Source organism: Rhinoraja longicauda, chromosome 11 (assembly GCF_053455715.1).
Source record: "Rhinoraja longicauda isolate Sanriku21f chromosome 11, sRhiLon1.1, whole genome shotgun sequence".
Classification (NCBI taxonomy): Eukaryota; Metazoa; Chordata; class Chondrichthyes; order Rajiformes; family Arhynchobatidae; genus Rhinoraja; species Rhinoraja longicauda.
Genome location: NC_135963.1, coordinates 48,152,038 through 48,177,032, shown reverse-complemented (window position 1 = coordinate 48,177,032; position 24,995 = coordinate 48,152,038). Strand labels below are relative to the sequence as shown.

At 40.3% G+C, this 24,995-nt stretch overlaps 1 protein-coding gene across 1 annotated transcript in view; it reads left to right on the top strand.

Moving 5' to 3' along the window:
- hmcn1 (hemicentin 1) overlaps positions 1 to 24,995 on the top strand; it is a 365,295-nt gene that overhangs the window by 129,175 nt on the left and 211,125 nt on the right. The window contains exons 13-22 of the mRNA XM_078407604.1: positions 1,464 to 1,591; positions 4,912 to 5,025; positions 8,739 to 8,897; positions 10,010 to 10,204; positions 12,181 to 12,276; positions 13,601 to 13,728; positions 18,223 to 18,367; positions 20,982 to 21,094; positions 23,315 to 23,474; positions 24,473 to 24,644. Coding sequence (XP_078263730.1) covers positions 1,464 to 1,591; positions 4,912 to 5,025; positions 8,739 to 8,897; positions 10,010 to 10,204; positions 12,181 to 12,276; positions 13,601 to 13,728; positions 18,223 to 18,367; positions 20,982 to 21,094; positions 23,315 to 23,474; positions 24,473 to 24,644 — 1,410 coding nt within the window. The remainder of the gene's footprint in view (positions 1 to 1,463; positions 1,592 to 4,911; positions 5,026 to 8,738; positions 8,898 to 10,009; positions 10,205 to 12,180; positions 12,277 to 13,600; positions 13,729 to 18,222; positions 18,368 to 20,981; positions 21,095 to 23,314; positions 23,475 to 24,472; positions 24,645 to 24,995) is intronic.

Sequence of the window (24,995 nt, the reverse complement as noted above, 5' to 3'; positions counted from 1 at the left end):
CAAGTCAAAAAGGATGGTTAACCTTGTAATGCTTGTAATGAGTGGAAAGCATTCATTGGTGAGGACATTAAATACATTGGATTATTGCAATGGTAAAGCAAATTAAAAATCTTAAAATTAAAAAAGCAGTTTGATTAACCGTCATTCCAATTAAATTTTATGCAAGCATAAAGTAAACGGCAACTCACACCAAAGTTAGAATTGACAGTGTTAAAAGTGAGATAGTGCTGTGAGGATATCTAGTAAATGATTGTGAAACATACTGAGCAGAGCATTCACACTGTTACAATTAGCAGAGTAATGTGAGGTCACACACTCACACGGCACTGGAAATGTCCAAACCACAGATCATCATCTTGCAGTCTAATTCTTGGCCAGAGCTTTGTTCGATTTGTGCCTCTGTTTCTTATTTCCCGGCACACCCTGTTCTAAATCTCTCTAGTGGGTACATCCTAAATCAGTAAGTAAGAATTTCATCGTTCCGTTTCACTGTATGTGACAATAAAACACTCTTGCCTCCTGAGAAAAAAAATGAATCAGTTGGGATCAAGTAGGAATCTGAGGAATAACAAGTTGTGAGGCTGTGGATTTGATCTTTGGTGTGGCCGACCAGCATCTGGGCTGTACACCTATGTACACTGTTATTTTTGTGGGCAAATATGTGCCTCTATATACATATCAATTAAAAACGAAGCTACATTTTTTTCCATCAGTTTGCCCCTCTGTTCTGTTTTATTTTTTTGTCACCAACTTCTAATTTAATAAACTAATAACTAAAAGATATTACATCGACACATGTTAAAAATTAAACACATTGTTTAAAATAGTACACTTAAAACTACAGTGCTGTGCCAGCACTTACCACCACAAGAAAAACACTTTGTGTACAGCCAGTGAAGCCAAAACCCTTCAGCATCTTAAATGAGCAAGTGGGGCTCATTGGGTCCTTAAACTGCAGAGAGCACACGAATCCCAAGTACTTCTCTCAGTTTGTATAACATTAGCTAACATCAATTGAACAAAAACACAGGTTCTACAATAAATTATAACTTCATGGGGAGCAATGGACGGGGAAGGGGGTGGAATGAGCCAGCGTTGTCATTCATGATTAGTTTTCATGCTGGGAAAGGTATGTGTGAGGATGTTAGTGACAAAAGATTTTGAAATAATCCACTCTATTCCCTCATCCTCCAACTCGTGACCGCTTTTTCTCGCCCACCTACTGCCACAGATAGGAAGAGCCTTCTTACAGCCAATTCTCAGCATAATAAATGCATAGAAACATACAATAGAAAGTTAAAACAGAAAGCACGTTAAATATGGGGATATAATAGTCTCTTCCATTGTTTTGGAAAATCATTCAAAGTTATATCATACAGTATTTTAAGTAAACAGCTATCAACAGTAAATGTGTCTTATAGCAAATGCATGTCTAATATGTTTCACTACTTTGTGTTTTAAAGACATATGCTTAGCAAAACTGGCAGTCTAATTATTAGACCTGCTTCTCAGAAGGATTCTGGAATCTATACCTGCCTGAGCAGTAACGCTGCAGGGACTGACAGACAGGCATCCATCCTCACCTATATAGGTAAGTGCAAACATCTTTATATTTCTGTACGTCGTAGTTTAAAGCACTGAAGAGTAAACATTAGTCCTATGCTGCAGCAAGGAGCCAGACCTGAAGATGGATTGCTAAAATTGGGACTGCTGGGCTGAATGTGACGGTCGGATTCTGTAGAATTACAGATGGGTTTAAGTATATTGCAGACTGTTATGGAAATTAAAGACTGGTTGACTCTGACAGGCAAATACAAAGATCACTATTATGATAATCACCAGACCATATAAAATTCCTGTCCTGATTCTTTATATGAGGTGTTTTGTGGGAACTTTGTCAAAAACATTTAAAACATTTGCTTCCTAAGAAAAGCCAATGACACACAATGGTCCTTGTAGTCATCATTCTCCAATCACTTCTGAGCCTTCCTCTGTGACACTGCTATGAAAAGCGGAATACAGCCACTTGGAAGTACATCTTGCAGCGGTTTAAATCTTGTACATTTCATTTAAGGTGATTTTAGACCTTAACCTCATTTTCCTCGCAGTGTTGAGCATCTGAAGTTGTGGCATCTATTTTCATCTGTTATATAGTTGATCTGTTCAGAAAATCAATGGTTGTTCCAGGATCTAGGCTCAAATTGATCAGTGTTGCAATGCCCCGGCAAAATTAGTCAGAGTTAGTTTGTCCAAAGAATTGCTATAAATTGTACAGCATGTCATTTAAAAAATATCTCTAAACCTCTTATTACATGTGTAACATTGGCATTTTATCCATGTTTTGTGTGTGTATGTGGGTGTGTGTGTATAATATATAGACACACACACACACACACACACACACACACACACACACACACACACACACACACACACACACACACACACACACACACACACACAAACAGACACAAACAGACACACACATAATGTATAGGCTATATTTGTTCTAAAATTGAGTAGGTTTTTTAACATCAATGATAAATAATTGAACCCTAAGAATCAAACTGCAGCTGCACTGTGTGAATTTTCGCAAAATGCATCAAATTGTGCAATTCACAATGAAACCTTTTATTTCACTAGATGTTGAAGTAATTTGAATATTTTGTGCAATATACAGTTAAGTAAATCCAGAAGCTGATCTTTGGGACATGTGGACTTTGAGGACATGTTCAGAAGTGCATCTGGGATTCTTACTGTTGATGTAAATAAGAGGCACAGCTGAGAGAGTCATTAATGGTTCTTGCAGACTTCAAGCTTCTTTTAAAAATTTTGTTTATGATTATCATTCAAGATCAATGCCAAAAATCAAGATGTGCAGCATAAGGAATGGATAATTAGGGACAGACCACATGCCTTTGTTTGCAGCAGGTCACGTCTTATAAACTTTTTTGAAGAGGTAACAAAGATGATTAATGAGGCAAGAGCAGTGGATATTGTCTGCATGGATTTTTGTAAAGCATTTCATAAACTCCCTCATGGCAAGCTGATCCAGAAAATTAAGATGCATGGGATCCACACATTCCATGGTAGTTTGGATTCACAACTGGCTTACCCATAGAAGACAGAGAGTAGTGATGGAAGAGTGTTATTCTGGCTGAGTTCGATGACCAGAGGGGTACTGCAGAGATCTATGATGGACTTCTGTTGTTCCATAAAATACTTTGATGTAAATGCGTACATTAGTAGGTTTGCAGATAGCACCATAATATGTGGAGTTACAGACAGTGAGGAATACTGTCAAAAGGATGGAGCAGGATATAGATCGGCTACAGAAGTGGGAGATGGAGTTTAGTCCAAGCAAGTGTAAGGTGTTGCAGTTTGGAAAATGGAATGTAAGGGGAAGGTATACAATTAATGGCAAGACCCATACAGAATGGATGTTCAAAGGGATTTTGGAGCCAAGTTTGTAGCTCTGTGAAAGTGGCAACACATTTACTCAGAGTGGTAAAGAAGGCGTATGGTATGCGTGCCTTCATTGGTCGGGACATTGAGTATGAGAGTCAGGAAGTCATGTCGGAGTTTGTTTCACATTTGGAGCATTAAGTGCAGTTCTGGTTGCCCCATTACAAGAAGAACGTAGTCCTTCGGAGAGGGTGTTGAACGTTTTCCGGATTCGAGGGTATTAGTTATAAAGGAACAGTTGGACAAACCTGGATGTTTGTTGTGTGTGAGTGTCAGTAAGTTAAGGGGTGACTTGATAGAAGTATATAAAATTATGAGAGGTAGAGATAGGGTAGACAGCCAAACCTTTAACCAAGAGAGGAAATGTTAGACTAGTGTAAGAAAATAACTGCAGATGCTGGTACAAATCGAAGGTATTTATTTCACAAAATGCTGGAGTAACTCAGCAGGTCAGGCAGCATCTCAGGAGAGAAGGAATGGGTGACGTTTCGGGTCGAGACCCTTCTTCAGACTGACGTCAGGGGGGGCGGGACAAAGGAAGGATATAGGTGGAGACAGGAAGATAGAGGGAGAACTGGGAAGGGGGAGGGGAAGAGAAATGTCAGACTAGACGGCTTAGCTTTAAGGTGAGGGGCCAATTTTAAAGGAGAATGTGCAGGTCAAATACAGAGAGTGGTGAATGCCTGGAACACTGCAAGTATTGGTGGTGGCTCTTTAGAGGCTTTTGGACAGGCACGTGGATATGGAGGGATATGGATCTCATGCAACCAGAAGAGATTAGTTTAATTTGGCATCATGTTCAACACAGACATTGTGGGCCAAATGGCCTGTTCCCGTGCTGCATTGTTCTATGTGCTTTTCCAGCCTATGATTCCTCAAAAATGCACTGGACATCCTGATACATTAATAAAATTTTGTTTTGCACTGTTTTGTTTTGCTGAAAGACAGAAAATTGAACCATAAAATGGTAAGGATACACAATAGGTAAATGAGGAGGAGATTGTATGAAGTTAATTTAACCTTGTGAATATGAAAGAAGCATCTTACAAACTTTATTTTTGTCTTTTCAAGTATTATGAGCAATTTTGTCCAAAAAAATCACAATAATTACTTATTTTGTTTCAGAATTTGGATCTCATTCTTAAGGTGCCAATAAAAGTATCCCCGAAAATGTTCAATGCTCTAATGAGAAAAATTCAGTTCTGGATTATTCTGCAATTTTTTTTAATTTGAATGTTATTTATGGGTTTTTATTAGATTACAGTGAGCAAGGTTTCAATTACTTGAATAGTCTGTACGATGACAAAATAGAATTGCATACTAAGACAAAAGTAAGTGCAGATGAAAAAGGTTTGTTGGACATCCGTGCAAAATAATGTTTTTTAATTTTAAGTTTTCAAAGTTGTTCCACTGGGAGTTGTAATTTGTAATTTTTCATCTCCACAGAGGCTCCAAAAGTTACCGTTGTCCGAAAGGAAATCCTTATTGGCCTTGGGGATACTGCAGTTCTGGAATGCAGAGCCTCTGGTGTTCCAGAGCCAGCGGTCAAATGGTTCAAAGGTGAGGGAACCAGCTGGAAATGAAATCTCCCATGCGATTCACCATGTCAGGAAAACTAGCCTGGAGACGTTTTGTCAGCTGCTTGCCTGTTGGTACAAATACCATTATATGTCGGGAAGCATTGTGCCATAATTGTTTATCCATTTGTAACTAAGAGCTTTGGGAATTAGAAGAGCCACAAATACTTTTGGTTGAATGTACTCCAGATATATTTCTAGCCCCTCAGATCTAATTTGCTGGATGTTTGTGGATTCATTCTGAGGACTTTGGCAATATCAGCTCGTGTGGATGAAAGTGTGCAAAATCTATGCCATAAATAACAGTTTAAATGCGTAGAAACAGTTTGCAGGGTGTTTTTTCAAATTATTGTTTTTCACTTCTTTAACTAATCGAGTTATCATCAATAGAGTCATACAGCAGGGAATTGGACCTTTGGGCCCAGCAACTCCACTCCGATAATCAAATACTCAGCTTTCTTATGCAGCTGTTCTGTGCACCGTGCATTAAAAATATTTATGATTATGATACATCTTTCTTAAATACAGTGCAAATATAACAAATATTAAGATATGATTCTTTTGTATGAAAATGAGACATTTTCAAAAGCAAATAATGGTGCAGGTTAGACCTTCAGAGATCATTCATCTTTGTTGACAGGGAATGTTGGTGGTGTTTGTAGTATTTACAACAGCTCTGGATTGTTCAAGAATTGGACTGCGAAATTGACATATTTATAGCTCAGAGGCATGACTACCTTACATTTCCTTAAGGTTGAATTTGAGAGAATAAATCCTCTCTTGGCTGGATTTACGACGTATGGAGGGCAAGAATGGAGTCCAGGAAGAAATCTTACAGAAAGCAGCTGCTTCCTGTGCACTTACAACATAATTGGGAGAACTTGGGAAGACTTATTTTTAAATATGACCTGGTTGTATATCAACTTTAAAGCTCTTGAGAGAAAAAGCACGTTTGTGGTAACAGGTTTAAATGTTCTGAGTTATATAAATACCATGGTGATGAAAGGCTTAAACTACACTTTCTTCCATCATTGAATCTATACTTTGGAATTTGCAGTACTGGTCTAAGTGTGATTACATAGCACTTTAGGAATGTACTAGACTGACAAAGACCACACTGGTTCTTTCATCAGAGTTCAAAAGCAGAACTTATAGTTTACCTCATTTTATCCTCATGTTATTTTTTGTACAATGGCCAATCTGATTTATCATTTTAATTGGCCTGCACATTTAGGTCACCTCTACTGAGCATCAGCCTAAGCTCTTGGCTCCCTGTCAATGTTTTCCAGGGAATGGGAGAGTATCCTACATATTATGTCACGGGAAGAGATTGGGAGATGTGCAAAAGAATAAACCCAAGGATGTTCTCCAAGCTCTTTTGGAAAGTTTAACACTTCCACTTCAATTCCTCGGAATCTGTGGTCCCTGACAATTCAAAAGGGAGAAGGAGCACTTTAGATGGCACTTAGAACCTCAAGTCTACACAAGTACAAAACGTGGAAACATTCGGTGGAAGGGTCATATGGTCATAAGTGATAGGAGCAGAATTAGGCTATTTGGCCCATCAAGTCTACTCCGCTATTCAATAATATCTGATCTATCACTCCCTCAACCACATTCTCCTGCCTTCTCCCATAACCCCTGATACCCGTAGAAGCTTCTTAGAAGTTGCCTCCCCTGTCAGACGCCTTCTGCCCTATACTTAACTGTTGAAGAGTCTGCATTTCCTACTTTGGCTCCATTGTCACCTTCGAATCCACAGACCCAGATTGGAACGGAATCTCCTTGATTACAGGGGCGATTCGTTTATCTGCGGTGTATATCTCTCAAATCTTTTCAGTTTTTAGTTGAGGCAAGCATGCTTTTGTGGTTTTCTTTCCTAGCTTACTTTTGTGATAGCAGCTTTCTGCCGTTTTCGTTCCAATGTGCAACATTAGCCAGATTATCCAGAGTGTTCCTTGAGGGGTAGAATCGATATCCTATCTGAATCCACGCCGATGTCTTGTGATTTACATTGTATTCCATGCACTGTGCAGTCCTATCTCTTTTGCCTTATTTACTGTTGGTACAAACTCTGCAGATAATTTTAAAGAACACTCATGAATCCTTGTTTATTCCGTTTCCCCAGTCTCACCAGTTTGATGAAGCTCAGTATCATGTTTGGTTTTCTATTTCTCATTGCAGCTTCTCAATTCATAATGAAACACCACCTCCTCATTACTTTCAAACTTCATTCTGTCATGGTCTCAGAAAATTGTTGTCTCTTTTTTCTCTCTCCTCAGTTCCAAATCATGGACACACAAGATGAAGTAAAAATCTCAGTCATGATTTCTAGGATACTTCATTGACCAATTCCTGTAGCTGTGGTACACGTCATCAGTTGTGAATAACATTTAAATAATGGTTCATATTTTCCATAAGTATCCATGTGTTCAGCCAGTCTCTCATGTGGCACTATATCACAACATTTGGCATTGCCTTTGACTGAATGAACAGAGACAGGGGAAAATTCCAAAAAAATTGCAAGAACAGCCAAATTTTTAGTGTGGAAGTCATTAGTGAATTTGACAGTGAGAACAAAACTGAGGGCTGGAACACAAAAGCCCATGTCTTTCTATCACAATGAAGATATTGTTGGGAGAGATCTATTTTTAAATCAACATCTTTATTTCACTTGTTTCTCTGCCCCTCTCCCAGTCTTAAGTCTTGTCTTTTGTGCCCTGTCCACTTGTGCATCACAATGTCATCTCCAGATGAATGCATGGGCAGTGTGAAATTTTGCAACACTTTCAATAAATAACCATCCAGAATGGTAAGAGATTAATGACTGAACCACTGACCACTCCTGAGTTTCTCCACATTCCTTTAAAGACATCGGCTCCCAATGTGTTGTTAAATTCGAGTCTGAACTTGTCATCTGTTCCCTCACGTGAGTTATAACACAGTTGTGCTACACCACATGGGTGCCTCTAAAGAAGCATCTTTATGCCCAATAAAATCTGTTCCAAGGTAGATAGGATTTTATTAGACTTAAAGATTGGAACTGGCGCTACAATCACCTACCTCCACAATGGCACAGATGACCCAATAAAAACATGCAAGCAATTCACTTTCAAAACATCATTATCACTGATTAAGATTTCTTTGGCTTGCAAGAGAAAGTTGCCACAATGAATACCCTTCAGTATTATCTTCCATTTTTCATGAATCTGTTGCTTTTACAAAGATCTGTTTTGAGAATTAGGTTCTGTAAAAATGGAAAACAATGAGGCGTGTGCTCCTAAAAGTGAAGATATTAACAGATTTGCTTGCCACTTGGTGCAAACATAGAAATGTTGGCCAAACTTTTATTGTCTATTCACTTGTCCCATAAATTTGCTGAAGAACAGTGTCAGTGTTGTGAAACTTTATCCTGTTATTCTTCCTGCTTTAGCTGTAATAATTGGCAATCAATTCACCAATTCTCCAAAAACACTCTTTTCTGGCTTAACTAGTGGGAAGCATATTAACTCTGCAATAGATACATTTTATTCGTACATTAAAATCAGCGGATCTTTCTGGCAGTCCGGTAAGAACATACAAAATGCTTATGACGTCAACATGCCCAAAAAGGGTTGGAGCTTATGGGTACTGTTTCACTTCCTGTGGGATTAATTTTCCTATTTTTTAATAAACACGCACGTTCGATGTTTTCAGGTGACCTCGAGCTGAATCCTTCCAATTTTCTGAGCATTGATACTCATGGAGGTGTTCTGGAGATACGGGAAATACAGGACTTGGATGCTGGAGACTATACCTGTGTGGCAGTGAATTATGCTGGAAGAGCTTCTGGCCAGGTTACTTTGGATGTTGGTTGTAAGTTTATTTTCATTGTGGCTTTAGTTACTCCCTTGTTTTTTTTCCATATGTTTTTGTTTGCTCCTTCATTTATCTTATCACCGATACTACTTTAGATTTTGAAAGGATTCGTTTTGGAGAGCCAAAATAAATCTCACCATGGCTTGCTTTGGTTTGTGGATGACATGGAATCAAATGTGTGAAATTGTCTCCACAACAGAGAAGGGGGAATTTCTACACGTTCACAGAAATGTGTTTACTGAAAGGATATTTTCCCATGACTGCTTGGAAGTTTCACAGTGTTGAAAAATATTAGGGAATTTAAGAAATATTCATAATTTAACTTCTTCTAGAAAAGGCAATCTGAGTAAGTCAGATTCTTGAAAAATTATAAATTTTGTTTATTGAAATGAAGGACATACAGAACATTTACACAGCCAAATATTCAGGAAATGTTGATATTTACAGAGCACATTTAATTATAAAGGAAACTTTCTTCTTACATCCACAAAGATATGCTGTTAGGTTAAATACCTACTGTAAATTGTCCCTCATGTAGTGAACGATAGGAGAATCAGGAAGAGGGGGCTGTTGCTAAGGTGAGGAATCTGAAAGAATAAACCTTGCAGGGAAAGAAATGGGGCAATGGGATCAATAGAATTGCTCTGAGAGCTGGCTAGACATTATTGGACAAATGCTTTCTTGCAAAAATGGGTAAATATGATCTGTAACATAATTGATCACCAACCTAAAACACAAATGGATTGTATGAACACAGCAATATGCAATCAAATAGCATTTTGCAGAATTGTCTATTTGGAGCAATAACATTAAAGCAAGTCAGGTTAGGAACTAACAATCACAACTGTGTTTCAGACCTCAAAAGTGTTGAAGAAGAAAGCCTGTAGGAAAGCAACTAGTTGTAAAAGAAAGTGAAAGATCGGGGAAGGGCACAGGGCCCATCAAAATTATTCTATTAAACCAGAGCATCCTAAGATGTTTTCCTACTTCATTAATCTCTTGCAGCATGCTTTGATTATATTTTCTTGTTACATTGCGAATAATGCAAATGAGATTCGCTGATATCATCTTCCATGCCAAATTGTTTGGTGGTTTCATCTTTTCCGCAGCGTCACCTGTTTTCTCGCAAGCCCCGCTGGATGTTTCCAAGGACATTAGTTCAAATCTGACAATGCCTTGCCAGGCGCTGGGTTACCCCAACCCCCGGATCAGGTGGCGGCGAGTGGATGGGGTGTCCATCTTCTCCAAACACTCCACAGTTAGTTCAGTGACTCAACTGAGAACAGGAAGTCTTTTTTTTAACAGTAAGTAACTCGTACCTGTTGCATGTATTGTACAAGCATTCCCCACACTCGTTTCTGAACCAAAACCCTTTGCATGTGAACACCTGCATCTATAAGTACATTGCTAAAAAAAAAACCTTAAGTTGTGCATCTCAATAATTTCACACAAAAGGCAGCATAAACGCAAATAGTATCAGTCATTTTCTCTCGCACTGTCATTTATGCAAGAATTATTAACAGAAGGAAACATCTGCAACACAACATCCTACCCCCTTATTGATGCAGGCTCCTTGTTATTATCAAACAAGCTTTCATGTCGTAGCTGAGATTCCATAACGTCTAAATAGTTGTGCCTAGATATTGGATTGCATGGCACCATTTTCCTGCGCTCCCTCGTTTAATTTCAATGCAAAATGAAGGAATTTGTTGTGATTGCACATAGTTGAGGAATTTCTGCCTGGGTCCTCCACGTATCATTGTAATGCACACAGAATCTCCTGTGCAGTGCGCAAAACATGCGGGGAAGTCACTTCCAAGAATTGTTGTCAAGGAAATTCGGCCTGCTACACGTCAATGATTTAACACTCCGATCTGACTCCATTTAGTTTCTAATCAGTAATGTCCTTGCAAAACATAGACAATTGTACAGTGATGAGCAGCTATTGGACTCCTTTTGAATTTTTGTAGGAGAAAAAAGTAGCATCTGTGAATATCATTTTTTTTTTCATGTTTAGGACTTTGCTCTTAAACTGAAAAACATAAGCAATTGGAAAAAAAAAGTCAGCCCTTTGAGGTTACTTCTCCATTCAGTAAGATCATGGCTGATCTGTTATCTGGTTTATTTTCCATTGGAGTATCCAGATAACAATCCCTTTAGAGTTCTAACTTAATGTTCTCAGCTTTGAGCATACTCAGTAATTGAATGGGTGGATTCTGCCAATTTGGAAGACAGATTATTTTGAACTCTCATTCTATCTGTTTTATGATTGTTAAGGGTCACTTTGCCAAAATATTTCTTTGATTCTGTGCTCTTTGGCTATTCGTGTATTAACTATTTTCAGGAAGCCTGTGTGCCGTTGCATTGATTTGACTGTAATCTAATTGCCCAGAACATTTTGAATTTGATTCATTGTCTGCACTTGCTGCTAAATTATGCTGTTGGCGTACAATTCTCTTACCCCTATCCACGATGATGAACTTACTGGTGAACTACATCCAATTCCCATCAGCAAAGCCCTGCGCGGTTCCATAGCTCTGCGTAACATATTCTCTAGCAAAATTATTATAAAGAAATGTTAATAGTCTTATTCTTACCTTACTTCCTGGCACCCATTGAATCTCCAATCATCCAAAATAGGTTCATTGATTTTGCAGCAGATCTACTTTTGTGCAGGAGCCACCAGATTCCCAGTGTAAGATCCTGCATGTTCATGGTCCATCATTGAAATTTGCCTTTGCACTCAAGTCCCAGATCTGCTTCAGGTTAAAGTTTTGAACCTACAGCTGTTTCTCCATAAACGTCAGCTTCATTACACAAGATCATGCACTGTTACACAATTGAGAATTGTTCTGTGACAATGATTTATTTTTCATTAAAAAAAAAAATCTTGTCATATAATTGAATGAATGAGGATGAATGAATTAATAAGTTTATTGGCCAAGTATGTACACATACAAGGAGTGTGCCTTGGTGCTCCGCTTACAAGTAACAACACAAACATACAGTATAAGAATAAGCTTAAAACATTAAGAATACATCATTACGGTTTAAACATGTGAGTGAAATAAACCAGAGCAAAAAGAGACTACAGACTTTTGGTTATTGAGTAGAGCTAATTGTGCTCTAACTTAATTAAAAAAGAATGGCGTTTCAATTCTTGCATTAGAGTCTGGAAGTATATTGTAAATATGTTACCAAAAATAAATGGTTTTCTCACTTTCATTGAAAGAAATCAGAAGAGTTGAGTTTATTAACAAAACAAATATCTTGTTCTCAGATCTCTGGGTGGAGGATGAAGCCACATACATCTGTGAAGCTGAAAACCAGTTTGGAAAGATCCAGGCTCGGGCCACCATGACAGTAACAGGATTAGGTAAGTAGTTTGATCTGAAAACATAGAACAGTAATTGTGACAGATATCTTAATGTACAAGTCAGATGAAATACTAGACAATGCAATGATGACAGATATCACTTAATGTTTAGTTTTAGTTTTAGAGATACAGTGCGGAAACAGGCCCTGCATATTAACACTATCCTACACACACTAGAGTCATAGAGTGATACAGAGTGGAAACAGGCCCTTTGGCCCAACTTGCCCAAACCGGCCAACAATGTCCCAGCTACGCTAGTCCCACTTGCCTATGCTTGGACCATATCCCTCCAAACCTGTCTTATCCATGTACCTGTCTCCCAAATAAGCCGGCTAGGCAGATGCAGAGGGGGGTGGTTCTGGGACACCAGAATGCACTGCTGAGCTTACTGGAGACGTCGTGGGTCCAATCAGCGAAACGTCGATGAAAGTAGGTGCCCACTTGATAACCCCAATGACGTGTTTGCCTAGCCTTGCTCAACATCGGAGGAGCATAGGTGAGTGCATAAGCCTCCCATCACCACCGGGAGCAAGTTGACATTTGGCACTTTGGATTTCTAACATCTTGTCCTGTGTATTTGGAAACACTATGGCACCACTGGTGTGGACATGACACGTTTCTATGGCATCAAACACCGCAGGCTGGGGAAACCAGATGATAAACAAACCTTATCTGGGATTCAGAGTGAAGTACAGTGTTTGTACTAGAGAATACATATGGTGAACTGCAGTTGGGGAAACTTAACATCGTTGCTAACAATGCTGAAAGTGAACCAATATAATATATATTGCAAAATTAGCTCCTTTATTGCAGTGCTGTTTATTGTTGCCTGTCAATTAGACAATTGTTAAATCATTACAAAGCCATTTTTCATGAGTCAGAAATGGGCCTGTGGACCCATGGAACTGAATACATAACTCTTGGCTGATTTTGCAGTGCAACAGCGAGGAAATTCCTCATTATCAAAGGTGCCCTCTTTTGGACAACAATAAATACCCTCGGCTGAATGTAAAGGACCTTGTAACGTTATTTCAATGAAGAGCAGAGGAATTATCCATGATAATAATAATATTCCTTCCCTCAGTATCAATTTTGTCTCATTATCTTGTCCTTAGCATAACCCGTTCTTGTGGTATCATATTTCATTTCATATTTCCTGCATGACATCAATGAATATAATTCAAAGCTTGCTTACATGACTGTAAAGGACTTTGGGACATCCTAAATGGGGCTTGAAAGGCAGGAACTAATTGTGTCTTTTTACTGATAAGAGCGTGGTGATTGTTAGTGTAAGTTCAGACACTTCATCTCTTTCCTCCCACAGTTAGACCGCTGATTGGCATCAGACCAGCTGCGGTCAACATCATTGAAGGGCAGCCTTTGACTTTGCAGTGTGTATTATTGGCTGGAAATCCCCTCCCAGAGCGACGCTGGATCAAAAATAACTTAAAGGTCAGCAAAGCAGTAACTAAACAATGGTTAAATGGGGGAAATTGGCACCACGCCATTGCCCCTCACAAGATAAGCTTAAGATTTGGGTTTAGCATGCCATATGCTGGCGTTAATGAATTGTACACTGGCATTAAAATTCAGTCTATAACTTCAGTGATGGATGAATTTTGGAAATATCTTGCAAATACTGATGTTACAATATGCCACATTTAACATGACGGGTAACAAATTTCTAAGCAATAGTTACTTATTGTGGCTTTGCTGACACGTGGCACGATTATATCCTTAAAAATATCTTGTTAGATATCTTGCACTTCCAACGAAATTGGATTGTGTGATGGTACAATCATTTGGTAACTTGATTCCATGCCCATTGAGATGAGAGTGTAGTCTGGTCGTGGGTCTTTGATGATATCAGCTGCCTTCTTCAGGCAGTGTTTCCTGCAGATCCCTGAAGTGATGGGGAGGTTAATAAATGGTCATGTCCACCACTTTTTGGACCCTCCTTCATTCTTGGGCATTCTGAGTTACCGAACCACGCCATGCTGCAACCCATCAGAATGCTGCCCAACATATCCCTGTAGAAGTTCAATACAGTATTCGGCAACATGGCAAATCCCCTTAAAATTCTAAGGAAGTAGAGGCATTGATAAGATTTCTTTGTGATTTACATAATTGTGCTGGGCCCAAAACAGGTATTCCGAGATGATCTTCACATTCAGGAACATTGTTATATACATTGTTTTATCAGTGCTTCATTTAATTTCTGACATACTTGATCCTATAAATCTGTATGTCTTTGGAGTGTGGGAGGAAACTGGAGCACCCGGAGAAAATCCACGCAGACACAGGGAGAATGTACAAACTCAGTATGGGCAGCACCCAGAGTCAGGATTGAACCCGGGTCTCTGATGCTGTGAGGCAGCAACTCCACTGCTGTGGCACTGTGCTGCCCTCAGTTGTAGAGTGCCTCGGATCTGATGCTTTCTGCAGAAGGGTGGTGCTGCTCTGTCAGGCTGCTCCTCTTTAGGTTCAGGTAGCAGACGAACTTGCCCATTTTGGATCAGTCTGCTTTCTTGTGAATGGCCTCGCTGTGCGAAGGGCTTCATGAGTGAAAACAGACCGTATAATCTGCACCAGTGGTTTCATTTGGGCTCTTGATGAGAATCTTCCCAGTGCACAAAATGTGCTGTGGGAAATAAATGTGATGGTTAGTATTCTATTGACATTTTAAATGCCATTTTTTTTTTAAATGGTTTTGAAATGCGTTTTGTATTTTGGTTGGGATAAAGGGCATCTCAGTCTGTGTGATCCTGATGGTTCATCTCCTTTTACTGTGCTTTCTTCAGGTTGCAAACAATTTTTGCAAGGGATAGAACTAATTAATGTGGTGACTGCTGCTTCAGCTCCTGAAGCACATGGGATTACATGCAATGATATTAAAGTAATCTCTCCCCTTCTTTTCGCCCACTACATTTCTTCCTTCAATGGTATAGATGTCAGGGTCTGGCCTGCAGTGTTTCCACTGCAGCTCTGTGCTGGTCACGGTTCAGCGGCCAGGAGGTATGCACCACAGCAGGGGGGGGGGTGCTCTTGCCAGATGTTCCATATCCCACACACAACACTGTTCCATGGAACTAATGATAATAATTAAAGTGTGCACATCACTGAACCAAGGAACTAAGAGCTGGGCACCGTTCTCAGAGCAGCCCACTCCAAAAATTCCAAACAGGGCTGCAACATGTCGAATAGGATAATTGGTGGCTGCATTGAAGCCAAAGGACTGAGTTTTACCCCAAGCTTTCCCCATCCCACCCCCTCCCCACACACACAGCATCTTAACCAAACGAGGTAGCACACAAGGATTTCATTAAACCTGCAAGTAGCTTAGGTTAGTAGGTCCAAATTGAGAAAATGTTGTGCATAGCTACTGCTCTGCACCAATGAAAATGCTATCAGTCTGACCTTTCTAGCGCTTGTTAAAAACAGCATCCTACTAGCCAAACTCTTTGTTCCTCTATAAAAACAGGACTTATGTGACTTTGGCAGAGTCAGAGCATTTCATTTTTTAGCTTTTTTTGGCATTACTCCTGGTAGATATCTACCCAGTAGAAAGCCATCCTTCATCTGATTAAATCAGGAAATCCCCATTCATTCTAGGGATAGCTTTAAGAAAACTACATTGGAGACAGAACAGTTGGAGTGACTGTTCGATCTGTGATCCTATTTCCTCTGTCAGAGGCCTGGAGCAAAACATATTTGGAGCATTGAGCAATGGAAAATTTCCCCATTTTTTAATCCTTTTAAGGTACCACATGGTAGTTACAACCCGATCCTTTTACCTTAAGCAACCATGGAATTAAAGCCTCCCCTTTCAAATTCAATGCAAAGTTGGTTTCAATACAGATTGTGTGGGTTGTTCACAGAATACAGTAAAGGCCACTGTTTATTTGCATTAGATCCTCTAAAAACTTACACCACGAGTTATTTGTCCAGAGCACTCAGTTGCAGAATTAGGAGCTCTTCCAAGAAAGGAGAAGAAAATATCTTTTGGTCGGAAGAAGCGATTTTAATCGAGATAAAGTTGTGCAAAGCCAGACATTCTTTGCTTCTGAGGCAAAATGGACGATTTTCCTTTTCAAGCATTGATGTTATGTAAAGGTGGAGCTGAAACTACTCTAGTGGTTTGGTTGAGAACAGTCAAGTCTGCAGCTCTGTGAAAATCAGTGCACTCTGAACTTTGATATGTGCTCACTGCAGAGTTGTAGGCTGAGACCAGCCAAAGGCAGGCGCAGCACATGTGACTCACTTCCCACTCCACCACTGGACTCCGCACTCAATATCCACTCCAATTTCATTGTGAGAATGTATGAGGATGTCAGGCTGGATTGACCAGGTCACTGCCATGCGTTTATTCTTTAATTTATTTATGGAAGCACTTTTTATGAATTGATATCACTTAGATATATTTTTAAACCTTTCAGCTTATTTTAGTTTAATGTTTCAATGTCTTGGATAATCAGAGATGTTTAATAGCTATTCGATGACAATTGACAGTGGTCAGCTATTTTATATATCGTCATGACACAGAAGGAAGCCATTTGATTCACTGAGTCAATACTGGCTCGAAGGAAAACAAAAAAAATCCACATTTATTTGGGACATATTTCCTCTCGCTTACTCATCCCCCCATATTCAATTCTTCTCCCACCCATCTAAATCTGGGTAATTTACACTTAGCCAATTAACATCAACCAGGACTTCTTTAGGGGGAAAACCATACGATACGATACGATAGAACTTTATTTATCCCAGGAGGGAAATTGGTCTGCCAACAGTCGTAAAACACAAGATACATGAAACATGAAATTAAAGTGACGAGTGGAAAGTCCAAGATTGAGGACGTGCAATCCTGTGGGGAGAGTGGGGGGTGGGGGGGAGGGAGTCAGTCTACCCCATGACAGAAGGGGGAGGAGTTGTACAGTTTGATAGCCACAGGGAAGAAGGATCTCCTGTGGCATTCTGTGCTGCACCTTGGTGGAACCAGTCTGTTGCTGAAGGTGCTCCTCAGGTTGACCAGTGTGTCATGGAGGGGGTGAGCTGTATTGTCCAGGATGCTCCGTAACTTGAGGAGCATCCTCTCCGAGACCATTTCCAGTGATCCAACTCCACCCCCAGGACGAAGCCAGCCTTCCTGATGAGCTTGTTAATTCTGTTAGCATCCGCAGCCTTCGCCCTGCTATCCCAGCACACATCATCAGAGTAATCTTGGGCTGGGCCAGTGACAAACACCTCATCACTCTCTGTGTTCCTCTTGCAGCATACGACAATGCCTGAAGTTGTTGGGATCCATAAACGTTTAGTGCAGCCTCAGGGAAAGTGCAAAGAACAGGCCAGATGAGGCGGGATCCAATGCAAAATCTAATTTAGTGTTTGCAAAAGGACTTGATCACTGCTGTATGTTAAGTACAGTAACAGATAAAAAGAAAGTGGAACAGGGCAGATGAGTATAAATATCTTGAAACCAGCAAAGAAACCAACAGAGGAATGATTGGGAGTCAGAAATAACTGCGATTTAAAAACTCACAGATGGTGAACAAAATCTGAAGGAGAAAACAAGCCTGCTGTACATTTCCGTGTACAGTCTCCACGTTCATCAGTGTTCCCCACAGCGGAAGCATGACGTTCTGCAATGGGAGTAAGTAACTGAAGCCAGAGAGGCACACTGAGGAAAAGGGATATAAATGGCAGTCATGACTGGCAGACAAGGAAAACAAAGGTTGAAAATAAGGGGAAAACTTTTCCAAAGGAGCTATTTCCAAAATTATAAACTTATGCTGCTTTCCTACTTTCTGTGCATCATCATCACTTTCTAGTGATTCATAACATCCCACCATAGAATTGGAAATCTGAGGTCTGACAGTGAAAAGTATAAAGCTATGAGGGAATGAATTAGTTGTATATCAATGCTGCAAGTTTTCACCCCTTCCCTAGGTGATATCAGATGGGTATGTGACCGTACGCAGGGATGGAAGTCTTCATATTGAAAGGATTCGCCTACGAGATGGTGGAAAATATATGTGCCTTGCCAGCAATGTGGCGGGAACAAGCAACAGAACAACTACTGTGAACATATTTGGTGAGTGCTACTCAACTGACAGCGCTGGTGACATCACCTGATTAGAGTAGAAGGAGTACCTGGAGTCAGTGTTGTTGTAAAATAATTGGGATGAGCTTGATTCCCATCCAGTCTTTTCCTACCTTCTAATTCACATGCTTTGAAAACATTAAACTGCCTTGTACCTTTGATATTTAACTGTTGTTGAAAATATCATGCTGAATTAATTATAAATGATTTCCACACGACATATTAATTTACCAGATGTACCACCTCCACGGGCAATAACTAAATAGATTATTTAGAAGAGAACATTTTGTTTTAGATAGGTTTCCTACACCCTTTTGTTTCATGCCTTATCCTTTTTATAACTTTCTACAGCTATTTATTAAGGTGCTGTGGGGTAATAAAAATGTTACGGTTGAATGCCTTTGCTTCTCGCTGTCAGTTATATTCACAGAAACATTTGACAAGGAGGAAGTCATTCCACCCTCCACCTCTCCACCTGCCTTTTCCATTCAATTTAATCAAGGATGATGTGAACTTCGATTTACTAGCCTTGGCTCCATCCCGTGAGATCTCCAGTAATAAAAAAGAACCAATTTTGATGTTCTGAGGGAATATTTTCTCAAATAACTTGTGTGAAAAAGTACTAATGAATTCACTACTAAATGGCGGAATGCCAATACTAGTTTAAATGTCTGTCAACGTCACCTTGAACATATTTAATGGATCTCCAGGGTGGAGAATTGCGAAGATTTATAAAGAAATTTCTCCCCTTTCTGTCTGAAATGGACGACTACTTATTCTGAGATTATTCTCCCTTCTTGATACTCCAAATGGGAGAAATATCCTCTCAGCATCCATCCTGCCACTTCCTCTCAGGATTTCAACATTATGGGCCATGAAGCCTATTCCTGTCCTGTACTTTTCCATGTTCTATGTTCGAGCTCTGTACAACTAAACCAACTTTGAATGAACACAATGTGTAATGAGTAAAATTTTCCCTTTTGTTTATCATTAATGTTTGTCAACATTTAAAAGATTCTTTCAAATCTGTGAATGGCAGCTGAGCGTGGAAAACATCTTCACCCTATACACTTCTATTATGATTGAGAACCTTGTGTCCTGGTGTCGAGACAACAATCTTTCTCTCAATGTCAGCAAGACAAAGGAGATAGTGATCGATGTCAGGAAATGAAGCACATACCCCAGTTTGCATTGACGGTGCCGAAGTAGAGATGATTGAAAGCTTCAAATTCTAAGGAGTAAATATCGCCAACAACTTCTCCTCGACCACCCATTTTGAAGCAACGACCAAGAAAGCACACCAACGCCTCTACTTCCTTAGAAGGCTTAGGAAATTCAGCATTTCCCCAACAACTCTCACCAACTTCTAGAGATGTGCCGTAGAAAGCATTTAATCAGGATGCATCACAGCATGGTTTGGGAACAGCTCCATTCAAGACCGCAAGAAATTGCAGAGAATTGTGGACGCAGCCCAGACCATCACACAAACCATCCTCCCTTCCATTGACCATTTATACCTCATGCTGCCTCAGGAAGCCCACTCGCACTATCAAGAATGAATCGCACCCTGGTCACTCCCTCTTCTCCCCTCTCACATCGGGCAAAAGGTATAGAAGTGTAAAAAATACACCTCCAGATTCAGGGACAGTTTCTTCCCAGCTGTTCTGAGGCAACTGAACCATCCTAGCACAACAAGAGCTCAGTCCTGAGGTACCAGCTACCTCGTTTGAAACCCTCAGACTATCTTTGATTGGACATTACTGGGCTTAATCTTACACTGAACGTTATTCACAATATTTCCTTTATCATGTATCTGTACACTGCGGATGGCTCGATTGTCATCACGTATTATCTTTCGGCTGACTGGTTAGCATGCAACGAAAGCTCTCTGTACCTTGGTACAGATGATAATAAAGTAAGCTCAAAACAGAGGCTGTGGTAAGCGATAATGGTGTCTGTTTACTGCGGTGGGGGGCAACACAGAGAGAAAAGAAAATTGTCCATGCTGTTTAAATCTAAGACAGCTTTTTCTCTACTTGTCAATTTCCAAAGTAACATTTAGTGGTTCTTTAGTTCCAAATCACAATTGCATAATAACCAATTCAGCTCAAGTATTGCAAATATTGTTTGCTAATTCACCACCTACGTAATATCCAATTGCAAGCAGAATGCTTGAACTTACCCTCTTGGGGGATGGCAATGTAGTGGTTACGATATTTGGATGAGATGCTTGCAGCCTGGACTCAGTGGTGTTCCTAAGTGGAATGAGTATTCCAGTGTGCCAGTGTCTGGCTTCCAGTATATTTCTAATTTCCCTATCACTATTCTTAGAACCAGATGGGGAAGACCTGCTGAATGTAGTAAGGCAGAAGATGGACACAAAATGCTGGAGTAACGCAGCGGGAACTCAGTCTGAAGAAGGGTCTCGACCTGAAACGTCCGGTTGAGTTACTCCAGCATTTTATGTCCATCTTCGGTGTAAACCAGCATCTGCAGTTCCTTCCTGCACAACGTAGTAGTGCAGACAGGTGTGGAACAATTACCCATGTCAGAGCTGGATCCAGCCATGTATATTAGTTATTCATGAGATATTTATCACTTCCAGTGCTCCCCACCATACAACATGGACCTCAGATATTCAGCACCATTGAGGGAGTTCCAGTTCGACTACCTTGTAAAGTACATGGTGTTCCTAAGCCTTCCGTTGTCTGGTCTAAGGTATGTATCCTAATTAGCAAGGAAGTGGCTATAATAACCTGCTTTTAGAATTGCCAAGGTATATGTTCTGAAACATATACCACAAATGATTTGTCTTCTCTCATCAGAGATTTGAGGATAGATAATGGCAGTCTACTTTTAATTTGTTGTATGATCTGCCACATTGATTTTGACTATTAGTGTGCTGGTTTCATAAGTAGCCATTCTCTGTTGCTGTGCTAATTATACAATGAGTTACTCTCTGCCACTAAGTCCAAGCCAAAACATCATCATGATACATGTTCACAATTTTCTTTATAATGGAGACACAAGAGATTGCAAAGGTAGACACTAAATGCTGGAGTAACTCAGCGGGTCAGGCAGCATCTCGGGAGAGAAGGAACGGGTGACGTTTCGGGTCGAGACCCTTCTTCAGAATGTACTTTATCCAACCTGCGTTGTACCCTGTCTGCGATGCGTCGGCACCAGCAGGCCCTCGCTCTGACTCTCCCACAGCTCTGGGTCTCACTCACGCACACCTGCAACGGACCCCAACTGTACTTTGTCCAACTGTCCACTTCCAAGCGATTGCAAATGCAGGATATGGAACAAAAAGCTGATTGAGGAACTTGAGTTCAAAAAACAAACAGCTGGAGGCAAACCAACAATGTAATCTACCAGTCCCTGCTTTACCCCGACCCCTCTGTTTCTGATACCAGCTACCTTCCCTCTCCACTCCCGGTCCTGTTGCAGGGTCTTGACCCAAAATGGTGACAATTCTTTTCCCCCCCCACAGATACTGCTTGATCTGCTGAGTTGCTACACTGCTTTATTATAATGGAATGGAGGAGATTCCTGATAGAATGTATTTGATCAATTCACATTTTCAGAAGTATTGATTACTACATCTCCTCCAGACATGGCAAAGCCCATTCCAATATTATCCCATGGTGTTTATTTGAACCACAATTTATCTGATACCTGAGAGGAACATTAGAGTTGCCGGTCCCATTGATACTACAAAAAGATTGTAAAAATATGCAGTGAAATTAATTTTTAGCATTGGTAATCACATTTGAAATTCATCAGGAGCATCGAACCTAAGCAATCTAACGTCGTGATCACATGTATCAATATAACATTGCATTGGAATGTAAAAAAATAATTGTTCATTGGACCACTTCAACTTTACAAGGCTCAAAAATGACACCAATTGAGTGATTATGTTTCACACGGCACACGATTTGTATAAATTCTTCATCTTGTGAAGATTTTCCTTTGAATATTCAGCTCCATGGAATTAGAAGCTCAGTTAATATGATCAGCAAATAGATACCAAAAAATGACTGCACACTCCCGTTATATTCTCCCCATTCTTTTACTAATTGACCACCAGAGGAAGTGTATAAACTGGAAGAGGTCGAGGTCCATAGAAAATCAGTGCTGCACAGTATTGAAGGATTTCTCATTTTCCAAGCCATTGTGTACTGTGTTCACAAACCTGTTGTGTTGCTGCTTCAAGGAAGAATTTTGTTCTTCCATTTCAGTGCATAGAGCAATATAACTCTCGACTCTCAAATAACAAATTAAATAATTGCAGCTTAATTTATTGCAGGAAAAGAAGTTACTGATCTGAAGTTTAATATGTGTAGATTAACATGGCATGTCATCCTTTGATCTGCTTGAGCTTGTTGATTATTTCCCCTTGGAGCATCTTGTTTCTTCCAGCTATACCCCACCCTAGTGCAATCTTCTTTGGGAAGGCTGATTTTGCAAAGCAGTGGGCCTCAGAGAGGAAAGGTCAGCTCCATCTCCAGAAATGCTTTGATTGCTCCTGAGACCCCACCTTTAGCCTCTCAAAACTGCATTTTAAATAGTGTGGATGACATATATTGGATATAGACTTTGATAAGAATGACCAACATTTGGAACGTTGAGAGTATATATGCCTTCTGATAAGATTGTTGAGTTCTAGCATTTGCAAGGTTTCTAAATTCTGGATTTGTGCTCTGCTTTTCACTAGGTTGATATGAGCCTCTCGCAACAAAGATTTTATGTACCTGATTATAACATACTCCTGTAAATTATAGAATTTTTGATAAATATTTTTTTAAGTGAAATGATTACAATGCAGGGTTGAAATGTGATCTCAAATAACAGTCCTGTGTTGCGCATATTCATCAGAATCATTAAAAGCAAAATGATCCATTTTCTGCAAATGATTTGCATCTTCTTTTACAGAATGGTGAACTCATTAGCCAGCATTTGAGGAATGTCAGCACTGAATCCGATGGCAGTTTGCTGATCTCTTCACCAAGTGGCAGAGAGACTGGAGAATTTGTGTGCACAGCCACAAACGCTGCAGGTTATACCTCACGCAAAGTTCAGCTGACAGTTTATGGTACGAGTACATATTTAATCTCTTTGTACAATCTAATTTATTGGTTGGAGATTGCAGGTCCTGGCTTGTGGAATGTGTCCTTGAGTGTTGAGTGTTGACAGGAGTACAGCAATTACTAAACTGAATCAATAATCATATTTTGAATGGAGAAACAAGGAACTGCAGACGCTGGTTAAAACACAAAAGGAGAGAATGTGCTGGAGTAATCCAGTGGGTCAGACAGCATCTTTGTAGAACGGTGGTATTTCGGGTCGAGACACTTCAGACTGATTGTAGGGGTGGGGGAGAAGAATGCTGGAAAAGGGAGAGGCAGGGGAAAGGGTGGCGACAGAGGCTGGGGGGGGGGAGGGGTTGATAGGCAGATGGTTGTCACAAAGGCTAGAGATAAGAAAGGAAGGTGTATGACAAGTTTGAAGAATTACAGATTGTAAAACCAGAGGGAGGAAAGTAGAAGGAAGGGGATGGGGGTGGACGGAGGAAATAAATAGGTGAGATTCCAGGTGGGGCACAGGCATGCGAAGAGAAAGGGAGGAGTCGGGGTGGTTTGGAGAGGGGTGGGTGGTGGTTGGGGAGCAGGGATTTGGGGGGGGTTGGGGTTTGTAAAAGGTTCCCTAGCTTTGGAGAATTCAATGTTGGAAGCTACCCAATCAGAATATGCGGTGCTGTTCCTCCAGTTTGCATGTGGCCTCCATCTGTCAATGGTGGAAACCCAGGACAGGAAGGTCAGACACAAAATGCTGGAGTAACTCAGCGGGACAGGCATCATCTCGGGAGAGAAGGAATGGGCGACGTTACGGATCGAGTCCCTTCTTCAGACTGATGTCAGGGGAGGGGGTGGGACAAAGACCGACTCTGGAAAAGGGGTGGCAGGATGAAGCCTGGCAGATAATAGGGTGGGGCAGTTGTGGTTGTCAAGTTTAGTTCTGAGAATTAGTTATTTTGTTTGCAAACAGAGCAATGTTTGACTATTTTAATTCTCAAGCAAATTCTACTTCCAGTTAAACCAAGAATTGTTACTGAGTCGGGAGGAGGATCTGCAGGGAGAGGTCCAGTGGAATTATCTGTGATAGAAGGAGAAGATATTACGTTGCCTTGTGAGGTCCATAGCTTTCCACCTCCCATTATCCGCTGGGCCAAAAATATGCAACTTATCTCTCCTTTCTCACCAAGGTAACTATAAGATTAATCATGGATCTGCCTGAGAGCATTTCTCTCATTTCACGATTAAGTGTGCTATGCACAGCTTTGGGATAATGCTGGACACATAAATTGTGCGGGGGCATACTTTGCAACTAAAGGTTCGGGTTATATTTCACTCGAGTAAATGTGGTTATTATTGGCATCGCTGATTTTGAACCTTTAAGTTATTTACTGATTCAGATAAAGTTTAGTTTCCATTGACCGTTTTTCTTTGCTCTTCATAATGTTTTAACTGCACGGAGGAATTACTGGGATTACATTTTTAACCGATGTATGTACCTCCTCTCAATAGTGTACGCCAACATAATTCTTCAGTTAAAT